We start from the raw sequence: 23,397 nt of genomic DNA on the forward strand, positions 1-23,397 counted from the left end.
ATGGCTGACAGGGAGCTGGTGAAGAAGATGCTCTGGGCCATACTCCTGGCCAACAAGAGTGGAGTGTCACTGTCACGTCTACAATCAGAGTACAGGGAGCTCACTGGGGAGCAGATACCACATAAACAACTGGGACACAACCACCTGGACTCACTGCTTGGGAGCATGACCGCTGTTGTACGCATGGAGCGCAATCGCTCTGGAGAGGTGTGTGTCTGTGTTATCCCTTTCACATTTAGTGTTTCAGAGATAAATAGCTGACATAACTAAATATATGAAATCCAGATTAAATCCCGAGAGTAATGACAGCAGCTTGCATCCATGATGTTGCTTGACTGCTATGTTTTAGAATTAGAAAACTCCTACACTACCCAGTCAGTCATATTCTCTCTCATCTCCTCAGTCTTTATTCACAGTATTTTTTAGTTTGTAATCACCTGTCCTTGTTCAGGTGGTCTATTTAGCCTCAGGAGCCAACGAGACAGCCCATGTAGCCAAGGTGGTGGCCCGCCAGCGCACATCCAAGAAGACAGGTCGACCCCACCTGGTCAACACCCAGATGAGAGTCAAACCAGCAGCACCATTTGTCCTGAATGGTAAGATTTTAAGGCACCATCATAGATAATGTGGAAGCAGTAGCACAGCGACACTGCTGTAGTAGAGTAATTTCTCTGGTATTCAAAACACCATTCAGTTTTTTGAGAACCTTTTCCAGGCTCCTGTTGGAGCTGATGCTAGAGAGATTTAGAGTGTCCAAGTCGGTGTGTGTATCTGTGATGTGACAATGCAGCATTTGCAAAATGCTGTAAGAGATAAATGGCTGACCTGGTTTAACTGTTGCTCTGTGGAGACCTGCATTTTATTTGGCACTAGGAATATCTCTCTCACACAAGCAGACAAAGTGCTATGTATTCAGATATGTCAACACACACACACACACACACACACACACACACACACACACATATACACACACCTCCACACATATATAAATGTGTTTATACACACATTTCCTCTGCAGTGCATACACCTCTGCTGAACTGTGACGTTGCAGAATATTCTCAGAGTCAGAAGAGGATGCAGGAGAGATGGTAGGAAGAGAGAGAGAGGAGAGAAAAGAAGAGATACAGTAGCTGTAAGAAGGCTAGAGGGAAAGAAAGGCAGTGGGATGGTGAAATGGTAAGGAGGGAGGGAGTGGACAGATGACAGAGAAAGAGGGGGAAGTGGAGTGGGGTACAGACATTTCAGGCTACAGAAGCCTATAGCAGCTGAGACTCGAAAAGCAGCTGATTAGGAAATCAGTCTCTCCATTGCTCTCCCCCTTACTCCTCCTTGTTCTCTCCTTCACTGTCTGTGGATATTGTTATTCAGGCAGAGACAGACCAGGGATTGTTTATCCACGCCGCCGGTGAGGTGACGCGGCGTCTGCTCTGATGTCTGTGTGTGTGAGTGCGTGGCTACTAGTCCTTGCCTGTATTTGCTTGTCAATGTAAGCTTGTGTCTGTTTGTGTGTGCAACGGCTGAACATCTGTAACTTATTTGTGTCTGTGGAATATTTGTTGATTAATTGTCTGGAGTGATATATTAACTTCATTGACAGCCAGTGCCAGTATCTCATAGGACATAAATAGCAAACCTACTCGGTAAGCAAAGCATAACATAGTAATTAAAATTCCTTGTTTGAGTCTTGAAGCCTTTGACTGATGAGTTAGCCTCTTGTTGTTAAGGAGATTCAACAAGGAGAGAGAGGATGAGAGGCATGAGAAAGTTCCAGACCTTGCTGAGAAAACGAGAAATGATGCAAGATGGGAATTTGAAAAATAATGTATGAGGGAGTGAGAGTTTAAATGACTAAGGACTTTGCACAACAAGGTATAAAGGTGACGTACATTTAGAATATACAAATATAAGAAAGTGTAGAAAAATAAGATTATATAACATTTTTGGGAAACACTTATTTGGTTACTAAGTTTTAATGTTAAATTTGATACCACCGGCATCTGCTGGCACCTTTGAAACAGAACTAATCAGAAATGTTAGGTTTATAGGACCTAGCAGCATTTAGTGATGAAGATGCATATTGCAGTCAGAGGAATACTTACTTCATCTTTTCTACAGTGCCTTCAGGTAATAGACTCCAGCCTTGTTTATACTCTCGCGTAACGCCCGTGGCGCGGGGCTCCACAGACGGCGTGCGACCTACAGGCATGTATGGAGGCAGGGGGCGTACAACCAAAATATTCAACCTGTGCTGCCGGATAAACGTTCGCTGCCTAGCGACAGTAGTAAACAACAACTTTCCGCATATCGCTTATCAAGAGCCAGTGTTTCCCAAATCTTATTTATGACAACCCACTTTTTAGATGAGATGAGATACCATTGCAACCCTTGCTCTTACTGCCATTTCTGTAACACCTAATATTATTTAAATAGCTAAATCAGCCACTTCCAAGATATGTTTTTGATACAAACTTACATGGTGACTCAAAATAAATCCATATTTGTGACTGCACTAGAGCCAGTAGTTGGTGTGTCTGTTCTGGGCCATATAGAGACATGGCTGTGTAATCTGATCGACTGCATGATAGAAGATCCACTCACAAAAACACAATTGTTATCTTCTGGTTAATGATCAATCTAGCTCTTCTAATGATGTTCACCCAATCAAAAACCATAACATAAACATAGTTATTTGCTTTACTAAACCTGGGTGCAGTGGAATCCTGACCAAGACCTTAGGTTTGTTATCTTTCTCTCACTGCAGCCAAACCTCAAACCTCACTGAGGCAACCAAACTACCGAGGACGAGGTGGGGGTAGAGGAGGAGGTGGCGGCCGAGGATCGGGACATGGGGACTTCCGACAAGCCAGAGATATGAGGAATGGCCAGGCAGAGACTAAAACTGGGCCACAACAGAACAAGCTCTTCAATCAAAACACACCCAACAAGAAAGGGAACACACCGATGGAGAAGTGAGTGTTGAAGAGGTTTCAGAATTTAGATTTGTAATTTGAGACATTCATTTAAAAGCATATATGTATTTGTTTTTTACGATGTTTAGGTTTGGACAGTGTCAATTATTTCAGGATACAATTTTTTGGTGCTGAAGAATATACAAGTCAATCTACATGTTGCATTTTCAAAATTTTACAGTGCAATCATGTGTGGAAGTCACTGACCAGGCTCCCACACTGCTTTGGTAATCCAAGTTAAGGAGAATATCCACATCCTTAGAAAAGCCAGCTCTCGTACCAGTGTAACGGAACATGGGTTCAAAACAATTACTGTTTTTTTGGTGGGAGTGGGTTGGGTTTTGTGAAGCAAACAGGTTGTAAAACACCTCTGCACACCACTGCTTCATTGGGGAAAACTAGATGTTATAGTGATTCATTATGAGAAAATGATTAGATGGGCCAATTTCTTTAATAGTGAATCAAGATTAGTTTGACTCATTAGCTTGTTCTCTAAAGTCCATCCGTCCATGGCTTGGTTTGCCTGCATGCTATGAAAATATCTGACATCAGTCCTCTGTCTGTGTCACCATGGGTGTCAGTGGTCCATTGGCTCACTGCAGCACAATATGGCAACAAGGTGGGAGGCCTGGTGTGTTGGCAGAGGACACAAACCCAAAGCAGGGGGGATATGAGCCCTTTCTAATCCCTGCTCTATTCTCTGGTAGATTAACGTTTCTAAACCGACACAGAGTGAATCAGCACATCTCTCTGTGTCCCTCCCTCTGAAACTTCCATGGGACTTTGTATGTGTTTGTGTGTATACAGCACAGGCACATGATTAGATAGATATATACGTTTAGAAGAATAGATAGGAAGCCTTAGTGATGATTTAATTTAGTCACATTGATTAACAGTAAGTAACATAAGCAATAATGCATTTATGTTCAGTCCAGGGAGTCATTTGTGGTGTTTTTTGATCCTGCAGCAGTTTCTTATGACCACCTGTTGTGGTTTTAAATGAATAATATTGACAGTTTGTGTACCACTGCACAACTAATTGAAAATAAAAAAATAAAGACCCTAATGTTAGAACTGCCAAAACTGTAAGATAGCAGATTGAGTTTTAACCTAAACGTTTAAAACTTGCATTCACGTAATTAAGTGCACAAAAATAGACTGGTACTTTGCATAATATAAAGATCCATTTTTTTGGCTGTCTATGTTTGGGGAGGAGCATAATACCATAGCACCTACAGTGTAATATTGTACCCAGTATGCAGTATTCCACAATCCATTGTTCTAAACCAAGGGGGGTGGAGACAGTTTGATTAATGGGATGTTTTAATGAAGACGAAACCAAAAAAGACTATGACCTTTAGCACTTTATCTTATTAGACTTTAAAGTAAAAGGAGAAGGGGCCATGCTGACATGCTGCACAAAGACAAATTTAGCCAATACGTAAATGTTCTTAAATATGTCACAGGATTTGGAATGTTTTGATTGTGTTCTTTAAAATGCTCTTCTCTTCCAAACTCCTTCTGCTTATTCTTGTTTCCAGATCAGACAAGAGAATGATGGTGCCGTCACGGTTTCATAAGGAGGTGCTCACTCACCTTTCCAGAAACTCCCAACAGACTGGTTGTAAGTAGGACAGGCTGCTCTTCCTTGCACTCATAATACATTCAATGTTACTTTTACATTCTCTAAATAAACTGAAATGTTGCTAAGCCCTGTATATACAATAAGAGTGTTGACCAACTGCACCATCAGTAGACCTTAAAATTAAAGATTTAACCATGGGAGGAACAGCTTTTTGTTCATTTTTGAAGTTATTTAAGCCTGTTTGTATCTGTGTTTCCTGTGTAATCAATCTTTTACTGAAGACGTGCTTGTTTTCTTCATGTTTGAAGAACGGCCATAGCCTGGGAAAAAGTACAGTTTTGAGGCACATCATTTAAAATGATTATCTGGATCAAATAGAGTAGAAGCTATTAAAACATCAACTGGAAGCCTTGATTAGAAGCATCAACTAGTTTACAACCCTGTGATCTCCTGCTATTATGTTGCTCATTTGAACATGAGGAGGAATTCCAGGCTTAGTATAGGCATATTCAATACCATAAAGAAGAATATGTCATCATCGCCATTCTAAAATCTTCCTTTCTTCGCTACAAATCATCATGGTCCTTCAACGCAGTCCATTAGTTACAGAAGGACTTTATTTTCTTTTGGTACTTGTACCCACTTCCACATGGATAATTTTTCGTCTGTTTTCTTTCTTCACTGATTTTCCAGCACCCATGAATCTGAACGAGAGCCTCAGCTCCGGGAAAGGAAAAACCTACAACCCTCAGCAGGTCCAGGGTCGAATCAAGGAGATCCTGGGGAAGTACAGTAATGGGTTCTGGGTGTCCAAGCTGCCTCAGATCTACAGAGAGCTCTACACACAGGACCTGCCCGCTGAGGCCATCAAAGACTTGGAGACGTGGACACACATATGCACTGTATGGACTCCCACTGTCACAGTGGTTATTTTTATTCTTATTTAATAAGAAAATATTGATACACTAAAATATTTTAATTTAATTTAGTGATACTAAATTCATTATTTTTTATAAAATAATGAATGTATGTAATAGTTATTTTTCCTGATTCTTTGTTTAGGTAGAGAAAACCTGCAGCAGCAACCCATCAGAGTTGCTCCTCTACCCAGCTAAGGAGCAGAGCCCCACATCCTCCCCTTCACCCACCCCTTCACCCACCTTCAACCCAGACTCTCCCACTACCCCTGTGCCACATTCAGACACCACGACAGAAAAAGCCTTGCATTCTCCTGCCCAACAGAAACCACGCACTACCCTTCTGTCTCGCTCTGGCTCTCTCTCCCCTCAGTCTACTCCATCATCTTCCTCGTCCCCCAGCCCACCTTCCTCACCTGCCTCCCTCAGTCCCGACCTGAGGATGAAATTGGAAGAGTTGCTAGTGAAGTACTCTAATGGCCTGTGGGCACATGCACTGCCTAAACTCTTTCAGGACACCTACAAAGTCAGTAACACTTTAAAACACTGTCATATAGTACGTGTCAATTTTGGAGCAAGGTGCATTTAATATATTTTTAATTACTTTTTTTTTATTCATTCAAGACCAAACTACCCAAACATGTCCTGGAGAACCTTCATCTCCTTTCTGACATCTGTACTATTGACTACCCAATGCCTGACAACCCCAAGAGGGCCATCCTGTACAGGAGGAGCAGCAAAGGAGATGGAGGAGGAGAGGATGAGAACTGCAACAGGAGGGATTCTTCAATCAGTGAAGAGGAGCTGAAGGTGAGACAGGAGCTGGAGAGGAGGCTCAGTAAACAAACAGTGCCTTCTCTGCAAATCCCCAAAGAGGAGTACCCCTCTGTGTTGGTGGTGGAGGCTACCAACACCAATGCAGTTGTGCTCAGGTAGGAGGGAGTTTTGAGGATGAAAGTGCTGTGAGGTATGACAGTTCTTCAATCTCAAACTGTCCCTCATCTTCTGTCAGGTACGTTGGTGAAAATTATTCCCAGGCTCAGGAGTCCATGGAGGATGAGATGAGGGAGTTTTACAGTCTGGACCAAAGCACTCCAACTCCTTTAGCATCTCCATGTTCAGGACAACTTGTTGCTGTCAGAGCTGAAGAGGAAGAGGAGATTCTGAGAGCGCAGATTTGTGAGGTCATGGCGGACAAGGTCAAGGTGAGACTGCAAAAACAGACTACAATTAAGGGTACCGGTGATGATCCAGGACAGAAATGTTTGCCATTAAAGTGCACAAATAAATATAATGATGAGGATGACTTCAGATATGGGAATGATTAGCAGTGAACTAATGAACAGTGATGCACAAACTATTTAAGCAACCACCATTCAGCTACATCTAACTTTCACATTTCAGGCCTCCACTGTGAAATATATAATGATAATAATATTCTTTGGCGAAAGGAACATTTTAAGGATTTTAAGGTCCTTATCCTTTGCCTCTGTAGGTGTACTATGTGGATCATGGGTTCTCAGAAGTGATCACCAAAACCAAAATGTGTGAGCTGCACGAGAGGTTTTTCAAACTGCCTTTCCAGGCGACAAAATGTAAACTAGCAGGTGAGTCTGAATCAATCCAAAAGTCCAATCCTCCTTATTTCTCCATTTTTGTCTTTTACCTTCAAGATAATTTTGTATCTAGTTCATATGATGTAACTTAGTTAACATGTGTCTAGGTCTGGAGCCGTTCTGTCAGGAGCCTGCAGTGCTTAAGAAGTTTGAGATGATGGCCAGTGGTAGGATCTTACTGGCTGAAATCCTAGAGAGAGGTCAGGCTCCTCTGGTGGTCCTGTACGACACGTCGCAGGATGATGACATCAACATCAATGCAGCCTGCATGAAAGCTTTGCAGGACAAGATGCTAGCAAGCCCATTGCAGGTACAGGAGACAAGTTTGTGTACACTGTTTCCATGTGTGAGCCTTAACATCTTAACATCTGTTTGTCCTTCTCCTCAGGTGAACAGTGTTTATATGAATGTGACTGTCTGCAGCGTCTGCTCAGATGGGACCATCTACTGTCAACTGCCCTCCAGAGGTCTTGCCAAGCTGAATGAGATACTGGAGAAAATTGAAACATACTTCCACTCACAGGTCAGCACCATGCTATGCTATATTTGACTTCTTTCTCGTCAGCCTTTTCTAAATAATGCATCATTAGGTTTAGTATTTACATCAGTATTCTGTCTAATTTATTGTTGCATACTCCTGACTGGAGTATTTACATATCTGTGCTTATGTATTGTACAAGTAACTTTAGACACATTATAAAGAAGTCAACGTAGTAAGCCTTTTGCGAATGTAGTCTGTGTTACTTCTGTCAGGTAGAGTTGTGGACAGATTGAGATTAGGTTGATAATCTGCAGTTAAGACAAGCCAAGCCTCTCAATCTGTTGACAGCACAGTGGAGCACATGCTTTTTCTAGACTGCCTCTGTTGTCCTTTAAAGCCTGGAGCTGGAAGTCGGTAACACTTCATGGTTGAGTTTAGGACACAGTGTAAGGCCATTTACCAGTCTGATGATCTTATTTAAGAAACAACCATTAAGTGTGCAGCCAAGTAATAACTGTGTCATCCCTTAACTGTTTAACAACCTGAGGGAAACACGGTTAACTGATAAAATAATCAGTTTTATCAGTTTAATCATTTGGTAATTTATTGCTGGAACCATAAAAATGTGTATTATTATTGTTATTTTTTTACGGAAACCCGCCCTGCTAGTGTAACACAAATGTTTTTAAAAAGATTCAAAGTTTTATCCACTGCAGACAGAGCTGTGGCAATAGCATTGAATTAACTATTCAGACATGTGCTCTTTGAATTAGGTCATTGTTGCAGCAGACTAGTTAAAATTTTATGTGAGCTTCAACAATATAATTTTTATCGCAAGCCATAACTAATTAATTACTCACTGTACTCTGTAACCTCAGTAGTTCAGCAGAAGTATGGTGAAATGTATTACTGATGCCAACTGTGGGTTGACAAATTATGTTTATTCCATTTTGATTTTATTCTAGGTGACATCAGACTTCCTGGTATCTCGACCCTTCTGTGGCAAGCGATGCATGGCTCGCTACAAAGGCAAATGGTCTCGTGTGGAGGTAAGATGCCACAGCATAGACTGTGCATACTAATACTGTCCACATTTACTTGATGTTTGCCTAACAGAATGAATTATCACACAGCAGAGGCAGACTGCCTGGAGCTGAGATAAAAAGGGTAACTTAACAAAATGAAGTGCTACATAAACTCCTGTATCATCCTGTGCTCTACTGTTGTGAAGTAGTTTATGCAGTGAATTATGTAAAAACATTTAAAACCACAAATCTCACTGCCTGGCTATATATTTTATTTTCTCTGCATTTATGTTTGATCTATAGATCACCAACCTGCATGGCAGTAGAGTGCTGGACATCATTTTTATCGATGTGGGTGTCCAGGCTTCTGTAGAAGTGTTTGAGCTGAGAGAGATCCCACCGATATTCCTGTGTGACCTAATGGCAATCCCACCACAGGTCAGCACCAGTGTCATTGTCAGACTCATGCTGAAAAGTCTAAAGAGACAGTTAACCAATCAAACATTTTAAGTTATGTACTAACATAGTTGTCTGTACTTCCTGGAACTGCACATCCTCCCAACACCCTGTGTTCAGGCTGTAAAGTGCTGTCTATCAGACTTGACTGTCAGTGTTGGATCATGGACTCCAGATGCTGTCCAGTGGCTTCGAGAGAAAGTGCTCAACATCCCTGACTGTAGCATGAAGGTAAATGACTGTCAGACTTTTTTTTTAAATGTGACTTACTCCTACTGTCAAAAGCATGATTTTGACCTAACACCCGCAAATCAATTTCAATTTCAAAATCAACAAATTATTCCTTCAGAACAAAATGTGAAAAGTAGTAACAAGTCGGCCCAGTGCAAACCGATTAAACAAATAAAATATGTTTAATCGTTTTTTTGTTTTCATTTCATTGTTCAATTGTTTAATTATTATTATTATTGTTATTTTATATATATTATATTTTTAAATCATGCAAGTTGAAGTTTCAAAGAAGCCAATACATACTTTAAATCACAGTATTGTGGGTCTTAAAACCATAACCTTTGTATTTGAATAAGGGTTGTTTGATCCTTAAAGCAGTTTGAGGAGTGCCTACATTTAAATGGCCACATCTTCAAACATTATCAGATTTACATGTGTTAGACATTGTTGGAAAGTTTATGTCCTTGTGTTTGCTCTCTTCTCTCCTTCTGCCGATCTTTTCTCATGTATTCATCTTTTTATTGCCCTCAAGGTTGCCAAAGTTGATGAAACCACATCCTGCATCTACATCTACCTTTTCACTGATAAGAACTTCCAAGACCCGGCCCGCAGCCTCAACCGCCAGATGGCACAGTCTAACCTCTTAAAACAGCAGCCAGATGTTTTCCTGACGAGCCACAGGTTTCTGTGGCTTTCTGTCTACCTCAGTGTTTGCTTCACAGCGAGTCTTATACTTCCAACACTAAATTTCCTTGCTTGTTCTTTCCACTTTACAGCCCTGCTAAAATCTCCACAGCCGCTTTATCCTCCAAAACACCCAGTACCAGTGACTCAACTAATGACAACCCAACATCTACCACTGTCACTGCCAAGCCTCATCCCAGAATGACTCTGCCAGGAAACAGAGGATGTGGAGGAGGAAACCTGGCCAGCACCATTCAACCAAAAACACCATCTTCCCCCTCATCTTTTCCCCAGCTGCCACCATTGATGGAGCTGCCCCTAGCTGGTAATGCTGTTATTTAACTGTTGTCCAAACCAATCCAAATTCATTAAAGTGAGTTAAAGTATAGTTTTCTTTGTTTTACATGTCATATGTCATATTAAAGACCAAAAAAATCCAAAGTCAGTCCAGTATTTGATTTAACTGTAACCCTTAAACTGTAAATTGAGAAATTAATTTAATCTGCCTCTTCTCAGGAAACAACATGGACGTATATGTATCAGTGGCGTGCCATCCAGGCCACTTTGTGCTGCAACCCTGGAGAGACATGTACAAATTGGTGGTGTTGATGGGAGAAATGATTCTGTATTATAACAAAACTGAAGAGAAAACACTCAACATTGAGAAGAATCAGATATATGCTGCTAAAGTGGAGAACAAGTGAGTTCAGTGTTGATTGTGCTTTTAAACTCTGACTGCGAGTATTTGTGGTGACTCACAGCACAGGGTATTTATCTTCTTCTTTCAGCTGGTACCGTGTGTTAGTGAAGGGGGTGCTGACCAATGGTTTGGTGTCAGTCTATGAGTTGGACTATGGTAAGCATGAGCTGGTCAGCTGCACCCATCTCAGACCTCTGATCAAGGAGTTCAGACAGCTGCCATTCCAGGGAATCACTGCTCAGCTGGCTGGTGAGTGGAGCAGGAGCCACACATGGATGACCATAATTGCATGTCAATTTTCTAATAATCTAATAATTATGAATTGCTGTATTTACTCATAACTCTCTGTGAGGTGTAAGGCATAAATCTTAACATTAGAGTACTGTATATGAATTTAAATACGTCATTACATTCCCTGTAGGTGTAATGCTCAGGAGTCCAAATATTTTTGTCTTTATATTGTATATATATATCTCTGTTATCTCTGTGTCCCCCGCCACAGGAGTGAAACCGAGGCAGTGGTCAGAGGAAGCTTCCATCGTTTTCAGGAACCACGTGGAGAAGAAACCACTAGTGGCCCAGCTGGAGAGCCTCCATGAAGCCACTAACCCGTGGGACCGGAAGCTGATGGTCTTCCTGGTCGACACTTCACAGGAAGAAAGAGACATCTGGGTGCATGACATCATGGCTGAGTTTGCTGAAGAGCTTACCAATGAGTTGTAGGTGAAAAGCAGGATTGTTTGCAGATCATACGAGGCAAGCAGTTGGGATATGAATATATGAAGAAAGGAGAAGCTTATCAATCTTGATCTATCTACCATTTCAGGAATCGAAAAGTAGAAAGAAGAAAGTGATGAATAAGTCAAGGAGCAGCTGTCAGGTGAAAGGAAACTGAGAGGTTTAATATTATGAGGAGACTGGCGTTGGCAGAAAGATAAGAGGTGCTGATGGTGCAGCAACTTGCTTGTTAGGTTTGGCGTGTTCACTAAATAATGTGCTGTGACTTCTAACGACCACAGTGTGACCATTGGTTAATACGCCCATATACAATGTTGTGCTGAAGTCCAAACTTGCTACAAATACAAATGCAGTTTAAAAAAAAACTTTTATCTATATCCATAATCAGCAGTGATTTGCCGCACATGGTTTGGTATGAGCTCTAATTTTACTTCAGTTTAAGTGAGTGTCATACTTGGAATACCTGAATACCTTTAACCCTGCCAATGTGAGCACCATGCAAAGAATGATTTTTGCTTTTTGCGGCCGCTCCCACTACAGGGGTTTTTGACACCTGATGCCCTTTCTGACACAACCCTTCCATTTATCCCCCGTGGGGTCAATTTAGAGTCTTCAGTTAACAATGTGCAATGGGGATTGGGTACCTGGTCCTTGACCTGGCAGGAACTCTGACAGACAACCCTTCAGTTACAAGCCAAGTTCCCTTTCTGGCTTTGGCTATGGGCTGCCCGCTATGCAAAGGATGCATAAAATGTCCAAGTGAAGTTTGTTTACAAAATCTGCTTTTTGGATTAAAACAGACATAACATGGAGGAGTTATGTGAGACAGGTGTAGAGATAGAGAGAGCAGAAGGAGTTGACACAAATTTTTTTTATTTTGGAATACATATATTTAAAATATGAAAACAAAGTGAAATGAATACGTTTTTGGTTTTTGCAATGATGGCAGTGTCTTAATTGTCATGACAAACGGTTACTTGGCTCTTTTAGCAGATGTGTGCTAATATAGTCTCTTTTTACACAGAAGTTAATGAGGACTAATATTAATACATAACATTGATTTTTCTTTTAGTGGTTCATCTAAATACATGCTGATTTAGGATTTTACCGGTAACTCATAGACTGAAATGAAGGTTGTGACTTTACCAAATGTGTGGGTTTTTTTGATGAAAAAAAAAAAAAAGTAAAACTAAACACTAGAGTGAAAGGCATGTGTTGAAAATCAGACCCTGGCTCCTGTGAAGGCAGTATGTCATGCATCTCCTCTTCACCTGTGAATCACTGACACAGTGATTGTGGCATTTAAAGTGTTTTGAAGTCAATTATTCCACAAAAACAAAGCTTAAATTTCAGAAAGTATTTGTGCTGCATGTTGCAGATCTAAATTGTGTGCGCCTATATTTGATGTTTCAGTAATAAGAATGTCAACTTGCCAGTAGTGTTATACTAGTAGATTTTCATTTAGAGGATTATTAGATTTTCTGCTCATGGTTGGTTCTTGTCATTCCATCCTCAAATGAAATGTTGTTCTGATGTGGGATTTGATTCTAAAAATGTGACCTTTTTTTCTGATGAAACTACACCGTATTTTTGGATTTGTGCAAATCCTTCTCCAATCGTGTGACAAAAAGCCTGACAAAGCTCACAGCTGCATTGTTGTTAACACATGAAAAGTGACATGAATTTAATTTATATTTAACTTATATTTCCATGTTGATAATAGTCACTTTATCCTTTCTATTTCATTTAACAGTGACCAGGAGTTAATAAAAGGTTTTGGAATAGAGTCTGTGTGTTCATGTTCTTTGTGAAAGACAAGACTTGGTTTCAATTTGATTATTTTATTAAAATAACAAAGCAATTCAGTCTTATTTACACAATTTTTATTCAAAATATGCATATATCTAAACTGTGTGTGCTACCATACAGTATCCTTGTTGTCAGTAGCTGTTACCAAAATGTGAATATTGTATTTGTTCTCTGCTGCAGGATTCAGCGTTTGTCCATGTGGTCAGTATTTTAGTGAATGGAGAGCATCATCACAAACTCTGAGCAAAAGGAGACAAAGCAAAGAAAGTTCAGTCAGCACTTTACATGTTATCCATATCAAGATCCACACTGTGAAACAGACTGCTCATCCCCACCTTCAAAGTCAATGTTTCCGTCTGCATTGATGTCCAGCTCCTTCAGGATTTCCTCCAGCTCTCCTTTCTTCAGTTTCTCTCCCAACAGCGTCTTGACAGCCTCCTTCATCTCTTCCTGGGTGATCTTTCCATCACCATCCAGGTCAAACTGTCCAAAAAAAAAAGTAAATTGAACCTTATCACAGTGCATGAAAGATAAATTCTCTTCTGTTTGTTCTCAAAATTAGACATTTTATTTACCCCTTTATGAATTGCAATTTTTAAAAGACAAACACTTTTTTTCACATGTGGACTGAAACAAAATAAATCGCACGCAATTTATACGTTCTACTGAATAATAACAGTTTCATTATGAACTGGCTGACCTGTACAAAGGCAGACTGGAGCTCTTTGAGTCCCAGCATGTCGGCGGTTTCTCCCATCATCCTGGGTCCCATCAGTTCAGTAAAGTCCTCAAAGTCCATCAATCCTCCCACTGTGGACATGAAGGATAGTGTGCCTTGTTATTTTACATTTTTAATTAAAAGTTCAGTGTGTAAAATGTCATGCTGCAGCTGAATATCCTTCACATCAGCCCTCACCTCCATGTGTTGGAGAACCTATAGCCTTCACTTCACTAAAGCATCTGGACTGAGACAACCTTTAACTGGAATAGTCTGGTATTCCATAAGTTTCAAAAGAGGGCTCACTTCTCATCTTTATCTGTTGTACGATCTCCAGCAGCTCCATTTCTGTTGGCATGTATCCCATCGTCCTCATGCACTCGGCCACGTCCTTGTAGTTCAGGTAGCCATCTTGGTCGTAGTCAAACTCCTTGAAGGCCTCTTGTAACTCTGTGAGATTGTTTGTTTATATCATTGATTATTAGAATTTTACAGGAGTATGATTCTTTTTTTACTTGAGATGCAGCTACTATCATGTTAATATTTATAAGGCTATATGATTCTGCTGTGACAGTGACACTTACCATCTAATTCAGCCTGAGCCAATTCTCTCTCCTGCAGGAACAGTAATGGAACACATTTAATATTTTTTTTTTTTTTTTTTTTTACATGAGAAAAAAATATTTTGTTTTACCCATGGTACAATTTTGAATATCAGAAAGTATTTATTTGACAAAAACCCAAGTGTGCAGGGGAGAATCTGTACACTTTGTACGCACACTACTATAAACAATGAAAAACACGTTCAAGCTGAATTGGCCAATTGGTTTGTCGGTGCTCTTTAACTGGATGACCCTAATGAAACGTGACATTAACGCCCAACTAATCAGCTGCTAATACTGTGTGCACACGGAGCTTAGCGGTAGAAAGATCAGGAACAAAACTTTAAGTTCACTGTCTGACTTCCACCTCCCTCGTGAAAGTGATTTGAACATTTTCAGTTGGAAAAACAAAAAACAAGCTTCAAGCTTCTCTAAATATGGGCCTGTGGGGAAAAACATCATGGTGCGTTAGACTGTCAAAAACAAATGTTATGGACAATACTTTTTTTTTTTTCAGTTACAGCTTCAACATGACCGTGGAGAAAGACATTCCTGTTCACCTGTATGTGTAGATTTCACATGCAAATGCACCAGTCAGCTACTTACAGCGCCAAACACACTGTTGAGCACGGAGGTGTAGACTTTGTTCTTACTCTCTGTGTTTTTCTTGGACGACTTCTTTGATGCCTTCTTGGGTTTTTCAGAGACTGAACCCGATGGGGAATCATTAGCCATGTCAACATCTTTGCTGAAATCAGGTAAAACAAACAATAATGCATCTAATCTCAAAAATCCCTGACACACAATTGCATTATAAAAATACCCATAAAAAAGGAGAATATCATATTTAGAATATTATTATTACGGTATTTATATTTATTATTATAATAATATATTACTTTTCCAGACAATACAGTGAAATACTTTTTTACGTGTACCTTTCTGTTGAGTTGACAGAGGTTGTAGAAGGTGTCCTCTCTCCTGAAGTTGACATGCTGTTGACGAGGCAGACGCTGTGTTTCCAAAGGTAACAACCAACTTATTTTGACCAGTATTACCAGGTGAATCCACTTCTTATACTTACATTCTCCTAAATGTTGAGAAAAGAAAACCACAGTTGCTGTCTGGTCCTCCTCGGTCAGAGCTTCCTCTTCTTGTGTTGCTCACTCTCTGGTTTCCTTCTCCTCTCTTGACCTTCTTCCATCAGAGAGGCTTAACAGGTAACTGCCCAGCTCAGTGAGAAGCCAGCCAGCGATTAGGAAGCAAAACGTGGAGAAGCAGTGTGCCTGACGTGACCTCTGAGAGGTAATTTAATCATTATTTATTTAGTTCAATCCCAACGAGTCAACTCTGTAACCCTTTTCACCTTCTGGGCTTAGTCAACCATAAAATCTTATAATTCACTATTTCACTGAATGCATTTTTCATTCGAGATATTTCCCCCCTGCTTATTTGTTGTCACTTCCACCCTATGAAATGAAATGATGCACATGTTCATTATGAATGATGTAAGCAAATCTCCAGAGCTCCAAGGTGTTTGGATCACACCCACCCCCCTCTATTTTGTAAATAACATGTTTTATTTTCATAGTTTTCATTTTAAATCAAATACATCATTTAATAAAGTTTGCAATTCAAAGTTTCACCATCTTAATGCATGTTGACTGCACTCCTCATTGTAGAGATCTTAAAATTGATAACTTACCATAAATAATGTTGTTATTAATTTATTAACTTCTACTCATTTTCAATGTACATGCACTTTCATCACCAGTGTTAATATTATATGTTTATAACCTCTTCAGGAAATGTGTTTATTATTGTGAATACAGTCATATTATAACTGTTGTTTAACTCACATCCGGGTACTCCAGTCTGTCAGTACAACGACGCACCTGCAGGTAGTTACCCAATCAACACACCTGACTGTGTCTCCTGTCCTCCGCAGCGCTACAATATGAATATTTGTGATTTATTTAAACATTAATAGAATATGAGGGTAATATGTAGGGAAAATAGCCTGTTTTATGACTTATAACTGTACTAAGTTGTCTTGCTGTGGTATTTCTGTGACGTCACGTCAACCGTTCGTCTCTCGGGTAAGTTTCTGCTGAAATCACCCTCTAAAAACGTGTTGTTTTTTTCTGCTGAAATTCGTTTTCAGAGCGAATTAGTGTCACCGATAAGTTACCAAGTTGTCTATTGACGCACTGTTGCACATGAACGTACGTGAAAAAGCGCTTTATTAGCGCTTCTGAAATATTCTTCAAACCCCGACAGGTTTGGGAAAATAATGCTGACCGTTAATAATTAAACGATGAAAACCCTCTGTATAAACATAAAGCGACGTATATAGTAAAGTTTTTATCCCACATGTGAGGTTGTTTAAGTAACGTTAGCCAGTATTTTCTAGAACAGTCGCTGGTTGAAAAGTGAAAACGAGTGAAGAATTGAAACAGTGCAATTGGTGTATTTGTCCACTAGATGGCACAATACCTCAGTGAGGACATGCGTGGTAAAACAGTCAATCACCAACTAGTGATTGAATATTATTACTGACTTATACACTGCCTATTGACTTATATAATATATATTGGCTATTTTTTTTTTTTTTCTACAGCTTTACATATTTTATTTTTGGATGATTTGTCTGTGTTAATGCAAATGCCATGCCAATCTTTCTTGTTTTGTGATATTCATATATTATAAACACTTTGAGGTATTAGCCGGTATAACTGACATATCTAAAATACACTGTAAAACAAATATTTACATGCATAATGTGTTCCAATTGAAACCCATTATAAACAGGGACATATTCTCTACACAATCACTATTGTCAGAATGTGTGTAGTTTGTCTGGCACTATGTTTTTGTATGTGTGTGTGTGTGTAACTGTGTGTACAGTCACAGTGAGGCCAGCCTGTTGCTGCTCTTCATCATTTCCTTCCTTCCACTTGTGCTCTCAACCTCACAACAGGGCAGACGTGACTCCAGCGCAATTTAAAAAAAAAACTTTATTTGTAGAAAATAAAACGTTGCAAGAAATTTCAGTTACAGTTTGCCTTACAGAGAGCTACGCTAGAAAAATATATTTTCAACGATAAAATGCATGTAAGGATACAGTTATTTTCAGTGTCAGTACAATCGTTTGTGAGGTGTGCTGTGCTTTCAGTTTTACCATTTGCTTCGCTGAGTAATGCCGATGAGGTTTTTTTCTTTTCATCATGTTAACTTGAGTAAATAAGCTGAGCTGTTTTGTTTAAAACTTTGTTAAACACCATTGATTCTTGTTCCAGTCTGACTGAGGAGTTAATGAAATGGCCACTGTGTGCAGTGGAATTATGTGTCCAGTGGAATGTACCAGCAGATAAAATCCTTTAGTTCACTCACATGTGAATAAGTAAATGGTAATGATATACTGTAAATGTAATTTGTCTTCCTGAATATTAAGGTAGTTGTTGTAGTTACAGCCATTTACAACGTCTCTTTTTTTGTGTTTTTATCGTCTGCTCTGTGATACTCGCCCCCTAAAATCAACAGTGTATCCAGTCCCTGTATAAACTTCATCTAATGGTCATCTTCGCATTACTTTTCTTCTCAGACCCACACCTTTCCCTTCCCGCTGCCATCAGCGCCCTCTCGGCCTCCGCAGCAGCCAGTGCCCAGGCCGCGGTGCTGTGTGGCGGGCAGGTTCTTGTACACAGCTCGGCTGTAGGGAATGAAGCACAGGCCCAGCTGCAGGTGTCGGGCCAGGCGACAGTACGCTGCCAGAGCCAGGACCAGCAGAGGGGTCACCAAGAGGAAGCCCACGACCAGAAGAGCCACACAGCCGCCATCAGTCAGCAGCTCTGAACAGTACGGGGTTGTTCCATGAGGGCGGACCTGCAGAGACCAGACACAGAGATTGGTATGTCAACACTTTTTATTCACACTTACACACACTCACATCTGGGAGTTGCCCAGATAAACACCAGTCCTGTAATGAAGACGTTGCTCAAGTGCATCTCTCTTCAGTAATGACGGACAATTTCCCTCATTTTACAAATCAGGTATCAAACTGTTCCGTTACAAACCCTTGGATTCAGACTTTTTCGTATATGGAATCCTGAAACTGAAACTTCTATTATTATTATTATTATTATTATTATTATTATTATTATCCATGCTGGTCATATTAATTAACTTTATTTGTATAGCATTTTCATACAGAAAATGTAGAAACACACCAACACACACACACACACACACACACACACACGTATATAAGAAATACAAGCATGATAAGAACACTATGTAATAAAGTTACAAAACAAAATAAAACAAAAAAACACAATATGAATAAAATCTCAAAAAAAACTTAAACTAAGACTAGACCAAGTTAGTACATTGAGAAATTAATGCTATATTGGATTAACCAACAATTAGATTATGTTGACATTTTAAAAATGTTACAAAAGTATGGTATTAATATACAGACAACTACCTGGATCTTGGGTTCCTATAATAAATATTAATTTAGCTTTACCATAATTAAATATTTAAAAATTCTAGATAAGTCAGTTTTAAACAATCAGAGCCTGAAGTACAAGAATTCACTGAAACTGTGATATAATATCATTAATTTTATCTGTTGTATGGGGTACAGCTAGTGTTTCTACTTCCACAGTACAAATATTTAGTTTTTCACAGTTTACTTTCATCTTGCAAAGCAACATTTATGATATGTGATTTTTTTTTTTTTAATGACAGGGTAAGCATTAGAATACTTAAATACTTAATGAAACTGCAGGGAACATTCAATTCTAGCACTGTCAAGCAGAATCAAACATGCAGTCATTATCGTCAAGGTATTTGTATTTGTTGCTGAGCAATAACACTGAGGGAGTGGGAGACGAGGTGAAGGGGTCAGGATTTGAGTGTAGGAGAGGAATGGGAGACAGCAGTCCTGAATCATCCTTATCTCCCCATGAAGGGTGAAGTGAACATTCGAATGCATGAGAAAAGAAAAGTACAGGGAATAAATAATTTAAAAAAGGGGGTTGCAGGACTGAGAAAGCTCTAGAGGGAGAAGTGAATTCATCAAAGTAGGGTGCATGTTGACAAGCATGTAGCTAAATATCTATTATCTTTGAAGAATTGCTGAGATGAGGTCAAAGCTATGTTTTGATTTGTGAACTTTTTTTGGGGATAAAATAATTGTATTTTTTCGTAGTTACACAAATACAGAGCTGTTGTCTGTAGATGTCCTGAGAGATGTAGAGTTCCAGCTGTTCAGGAAGAAATACCAGCCACAGAGAGAAAGTAAAACATCAGAGGGAGTAAAGGGGGGAGAGATGCATGGTTTAAAAAAATAAAGCGTCGAAAAAAGGAGAGTGCAGAGTGGAGGGAGTTGTAATAGAAAACTTGCGTGTTTGTTTGTACTTAGTGAGGCCTTGTATTTGGCTCTAGTTCTGAGCCAGGCTTTACAACAACACGCCTTAAGAAGTGTGAACTGTTTTGTTGGATGTGAACAGAAATATGGTGCTCACAATGTAGACAGCTCAAGTTGTGGAAATGCTTTACCCACATTTCTGTCTCTACTTTTCTTGTCATCCCCTTTTTCATTTTGGATTTCTCCCCCTTTGTCGATGCTCCCAGGTCCTGGTTAATCCCTTTCTAAGCTGCTGTCACATGAGAGCAGGAGAACACAGAGAATCCTGAACTCTCTGGTCATTAAGGAGAAAATGCCATTGGTATGTATTAAACGGCTGTGAACCATGATGACTTTGTTTGGGCTTGTCCAGGATAATGTTTAGTGGCCCACGCTGTTTGACGTACACATGCACTCATTACGTATACGTGCCTTGTTGTTTTCATCACACACATCTGTACACTTTCACAGATCGTCTCTTTCTGAGTGCTCTACAAATCAGCCTTTAAAAGTGTTGGACTATGTAGACTCCTGACCCCTCGCCCCCCTAAGATCATCCGTCTCTCAACATCTGAGAGACATCAGATTTGTCTGATTATGAAACCTCTCATCACCGATGGAGCCAAACTCCACCCAGAGCCCCAGGCTCCACGTTTTCAAACTTTTTGATCACAGTTGTGAGATTAGGACTTTCAGGTCTTTCATAGAAAGATGAATGCAGTTATCTCCATGTCCATCATGTGTGTAGAAGAAACACGTGTGCAGAAAGATTTAGTCTTGTTAACAACTCTCTCACAGCCGTGGAGATCAATATAAAATAATATAATATAATATAATATGTTCAATATGCTATTATCACTTTTATTTTCCAGGGTCAAACATATGGAGTTAGAGATTCAAGGTTTTAAAATAATATTTATGCACTGTGCTCAATTTACTCCTTGGTATTCCAGATGTTAATTCTAAATTCGGATATAAAAATGTGCATTTTGTCTACTACTAAATTTGTGCATGCTGAATATATTTCTTTTTTTATATATTTTATATATATATTTTTATTTTTATTTTGGAAAATAGAAGTGAAAGGGTACACTTGATCCTTTATTTGTCTTTGCTTTATTTTGTGTGATTTTTATTGAACTTTTATATCAGTAAAGGTTTTGATATGTTCCCTTTTTTTAGTATATAATTTCAATGCAAAACTTTCCACTGCTAGTAAGTTTAAAATATTTAATCTGACAAGACAGATTTACTTCCATAAAAGTCCGACATTATACATCGCTCGCTCACTCACTCACTCTCACTCATTCTCTCTCGCCCATCTTACTGTAGAGTGGCAGAGGAAGCCAAACACCACCATGGTGGTGGCTGGCGTCAGGATGGTACCAAACACCAGTGCAGCCAGGCACGCGTTGATGGCAGCGATCACCAGGTTCTGAGCCGTCACCAGTACAGAGCAGGCCCAGCAGTCCAGGGATCCCCTCAGCTCCAGCCCAGCCTCACTGGTACCACCACCAGTCTCTGCAGCAGAATACGGAGGAGGTACGACCACACGTGAAGGTGTTTCTCTGCCTCCACCCACCGCAGTGGTGGAGGCCAGAGAGTTGGAGTGGTGGAGATGGTGTGGGTGAATGGCGTGTTGTTGATGATGATGGTGGTGATGAGGTGGCAGTTCCTCAGACAGGTCTAAAGCCTGATGGTGGGCCCCCTTCTCTAGAGTACCACTCATACTCATAGTGAACTGTGGGCAGAAAAATAAGGTACATTTATTTTTCTTCACATTCCTTTTTTCCACACTTCTTTTCCTCACATTTTATTTGATAATATCTCTATCTATGTGATGCATTTAAGTGCATACAGTCTATTATTATAATTATAATAATAAATATGAATAATATTTAAAGCTGCCTTGACAAAACAAACTATTTAAAAGTGTGTCTTTACACCATCAAATTCACAATTTCAAAATTCCAGTTCCTTCACATATGTTCAGTTAAATAAGTTAATAATCCTGTGTCAGACAGATTTCCACATTAGGTGGTGCACAGCTGTGTCTGGTACAGGATATCCTCGCTTCTCAAAGGTCATGTGACAGTGATGCTGCAGGGGGACGGGGATGTGCGGGGTGAGTAACGATGAGTAGCAGGGGCCAGGTCAGCTGCTAAAAAAATTACAGCAGTGGAAAAATCCCAGTGAGATCAACATGTCAGTCTTTGCTTTTAGTGGTAGATCTTTCACTGGTTAAATTATAACAATCTGTATTTATTGGGTCTCGGGGGTGACATTGAATAATCTATGTTACAGTTGCTGGAAATCTACATTAACAGTGCAAATCGTGATTTATGACTTTGTTACTTGGTTGTTTGTTTTAGTGTGCGTCTCCCATTGTTGTCACAAGTGTTGTTCTAAGGTGGAAGGTCACACAGGAAGGACTGGCAGGAAAGTGTATGTGTATGGCGTGTGTCTTGGCGAGACCCTTACCTAAAATACATTCAATACATGCCCCACCCATTTTTCTCACTGTTCTCATCATTGTTTCTTTTTTTAAATTGCACCTCATGTCCTTACTTGAGACATTCTTAAATTTAAATCAGCAAATGTTGGACTGTGAAGTAAATGTAGATGTAACGGGTCATTGTCTTGATTCATTATAGACTCCTCTTATAGAATTCATGCTATTGTCCATGCTCAGTTAGTTCATACATTGTTATTATGCTTTTGTTCTGTCATTCTATTGCTCTGTTGTCTAGAACAAAGCAGCAGCTGCAATTAGTTCCGTGTCTCAGACAGACGTCTTTGAAAATCAATGTGTTCATTCATCCTGAATATAAGCTCTTGTAACTCATTTTAAATGTAGTCAGGCGCATGGCGCAAGGTGTCCATGTGTTTTGGAAATTTTATATATAATATATTTTAAAAGTTTGTGTGTGATGCCGCTGCATCTTCTACTCACGTTGTGTTGTGGGGCCTGGTGGACCTCTTGCTGTTCCTCCTCCAGATTGTTGCTGCTTTTCTTACCACTTCTCAGGAACAATCCTGTCCACCCTGTCCACACACACACGTTCTCCCCTCACACTAAAAGAAAGAACTCGGCTGGTCGAGCAGAAATAAATATTTTTTCCTGTCTGAAGTTGAAAGAGCTTTCACTGTTTTTGTAGCTCTTATCTATTTGGTGGTGGTGGTATGCTGGTATGTTGGCTTCCTGCAGCTCCGCTTTCCTCCTGCTTCTTCTCGCCACTATCCAGAGTTGTCAGTGGAACTGATAGTCTCACTTGTCTGTCCCACATGCAGCATTGAATTCCTGCCCTTGTGTGAGGAAGTGGTAGCACAGAAGATGTTTCTCCTCAGCTGCTGGTGACGATTCCACTTGCAATTTTTGTGGTCTTTGTCTTATGTATGTCAAAATCCTGTCTCTCCTCCTCTTTTTACCCCCTTCATCAAACTGTGTCC

The 23,397-nt window shown here is 39.9% G+C and overlaps 3 protein-coding genes across 3 annotated transcripts; 1 reads left to right on the plus strand and 2 right to left on the minus strand.

The window, feature by feature from the left end:
* tdrd7b (tudor domain containing 7 b) lies at positions 1-11,390 on the plus strand (the record flags this gene model as incomplete). The annotated part of the gene is made up of 19 exons (XM_083910635.1): positions 1-207; positions 452-596; positions 2,765-2,972; positions 4,514-4,596; positions 5,251-5,459; positions 5,620-6,000; positions 6,099-6,406; positions 6,487-6,679; positions 6,970-7,081; positions 7,198-7,400; positions 7,479-7,613; positions 8,537-8,620; positions 8,900-9,034; positions 9,173-9,283; positions 9,816-9,964; positions 10,060-10,292; positions 10,484-10,667; positions 10,756-10,916; positions 11,170-11,390. The coding sequence occupies 19 exons, from the start codon at positions 1-3 to the stop codon at positions 11,388-11,390; spliced, it is 3,462 nt and encodes a 1,153-aa protein (XP_083766761.1).
* A 2,034-nt stretch (positions 11,391-13,424) lies between these two features.
* Positions 13,425-15,269, minus strand: LOC310941785 (calcium-binding protein 2-like; the record flags this gene model as incomplete). Its single annotated transcript, XM_083907028.1, has 6 exons — positions 13,425-13,453; positions 13,550-13,697; positions 13,915-14,024; positions 14,239-14,382; positions 14,517-14,547; positions 15,141-15,269. 6 exons carry the CDS (start codon positions 15,267-15,269, stop codon positions 13,425-13,427), a joined length of 591 nt encoding a protein of 196 aa, XP_083763154.1.
* Positions 15,270-18,134: 2,865 nt separating this feature from the next.
* Positions 18,135-21,688, minus strand: tmem88b (transmembrane protein 88 b; the record flags this gene model as incomplete). Its single annotated transcript, XM_083885808.1, has 2 exons — positions 21,275-21,688; positions 18,135-18,419 (listed from the first exon to the last, which is right to left on the minus strand). Exons 1-2 carry the CDS (start codon positions 21,680-21,682, stop codon positions 18,135-18,137), a joined length of 693 nt encoding a protein of 230 aa, XP_083741934.1. The 5' UTR covers positions 21,683-21,688.
* Between the last annotated feature and the right edge of the window lie 1,709 nt (positions 21,689-23,397).

Source organism: Microchirus variegatus, assembly GCF_963457635.1.
Source record: "Microchirus variegatus genome assembly, chromosome: 2".
Classification (NCBI taxonomy): Eukaryota; Metazoa; Chordata; class Actinopteri; order Pleuronectiformes; family Soleidae; genus Microchirus; species Microchirus variegatus.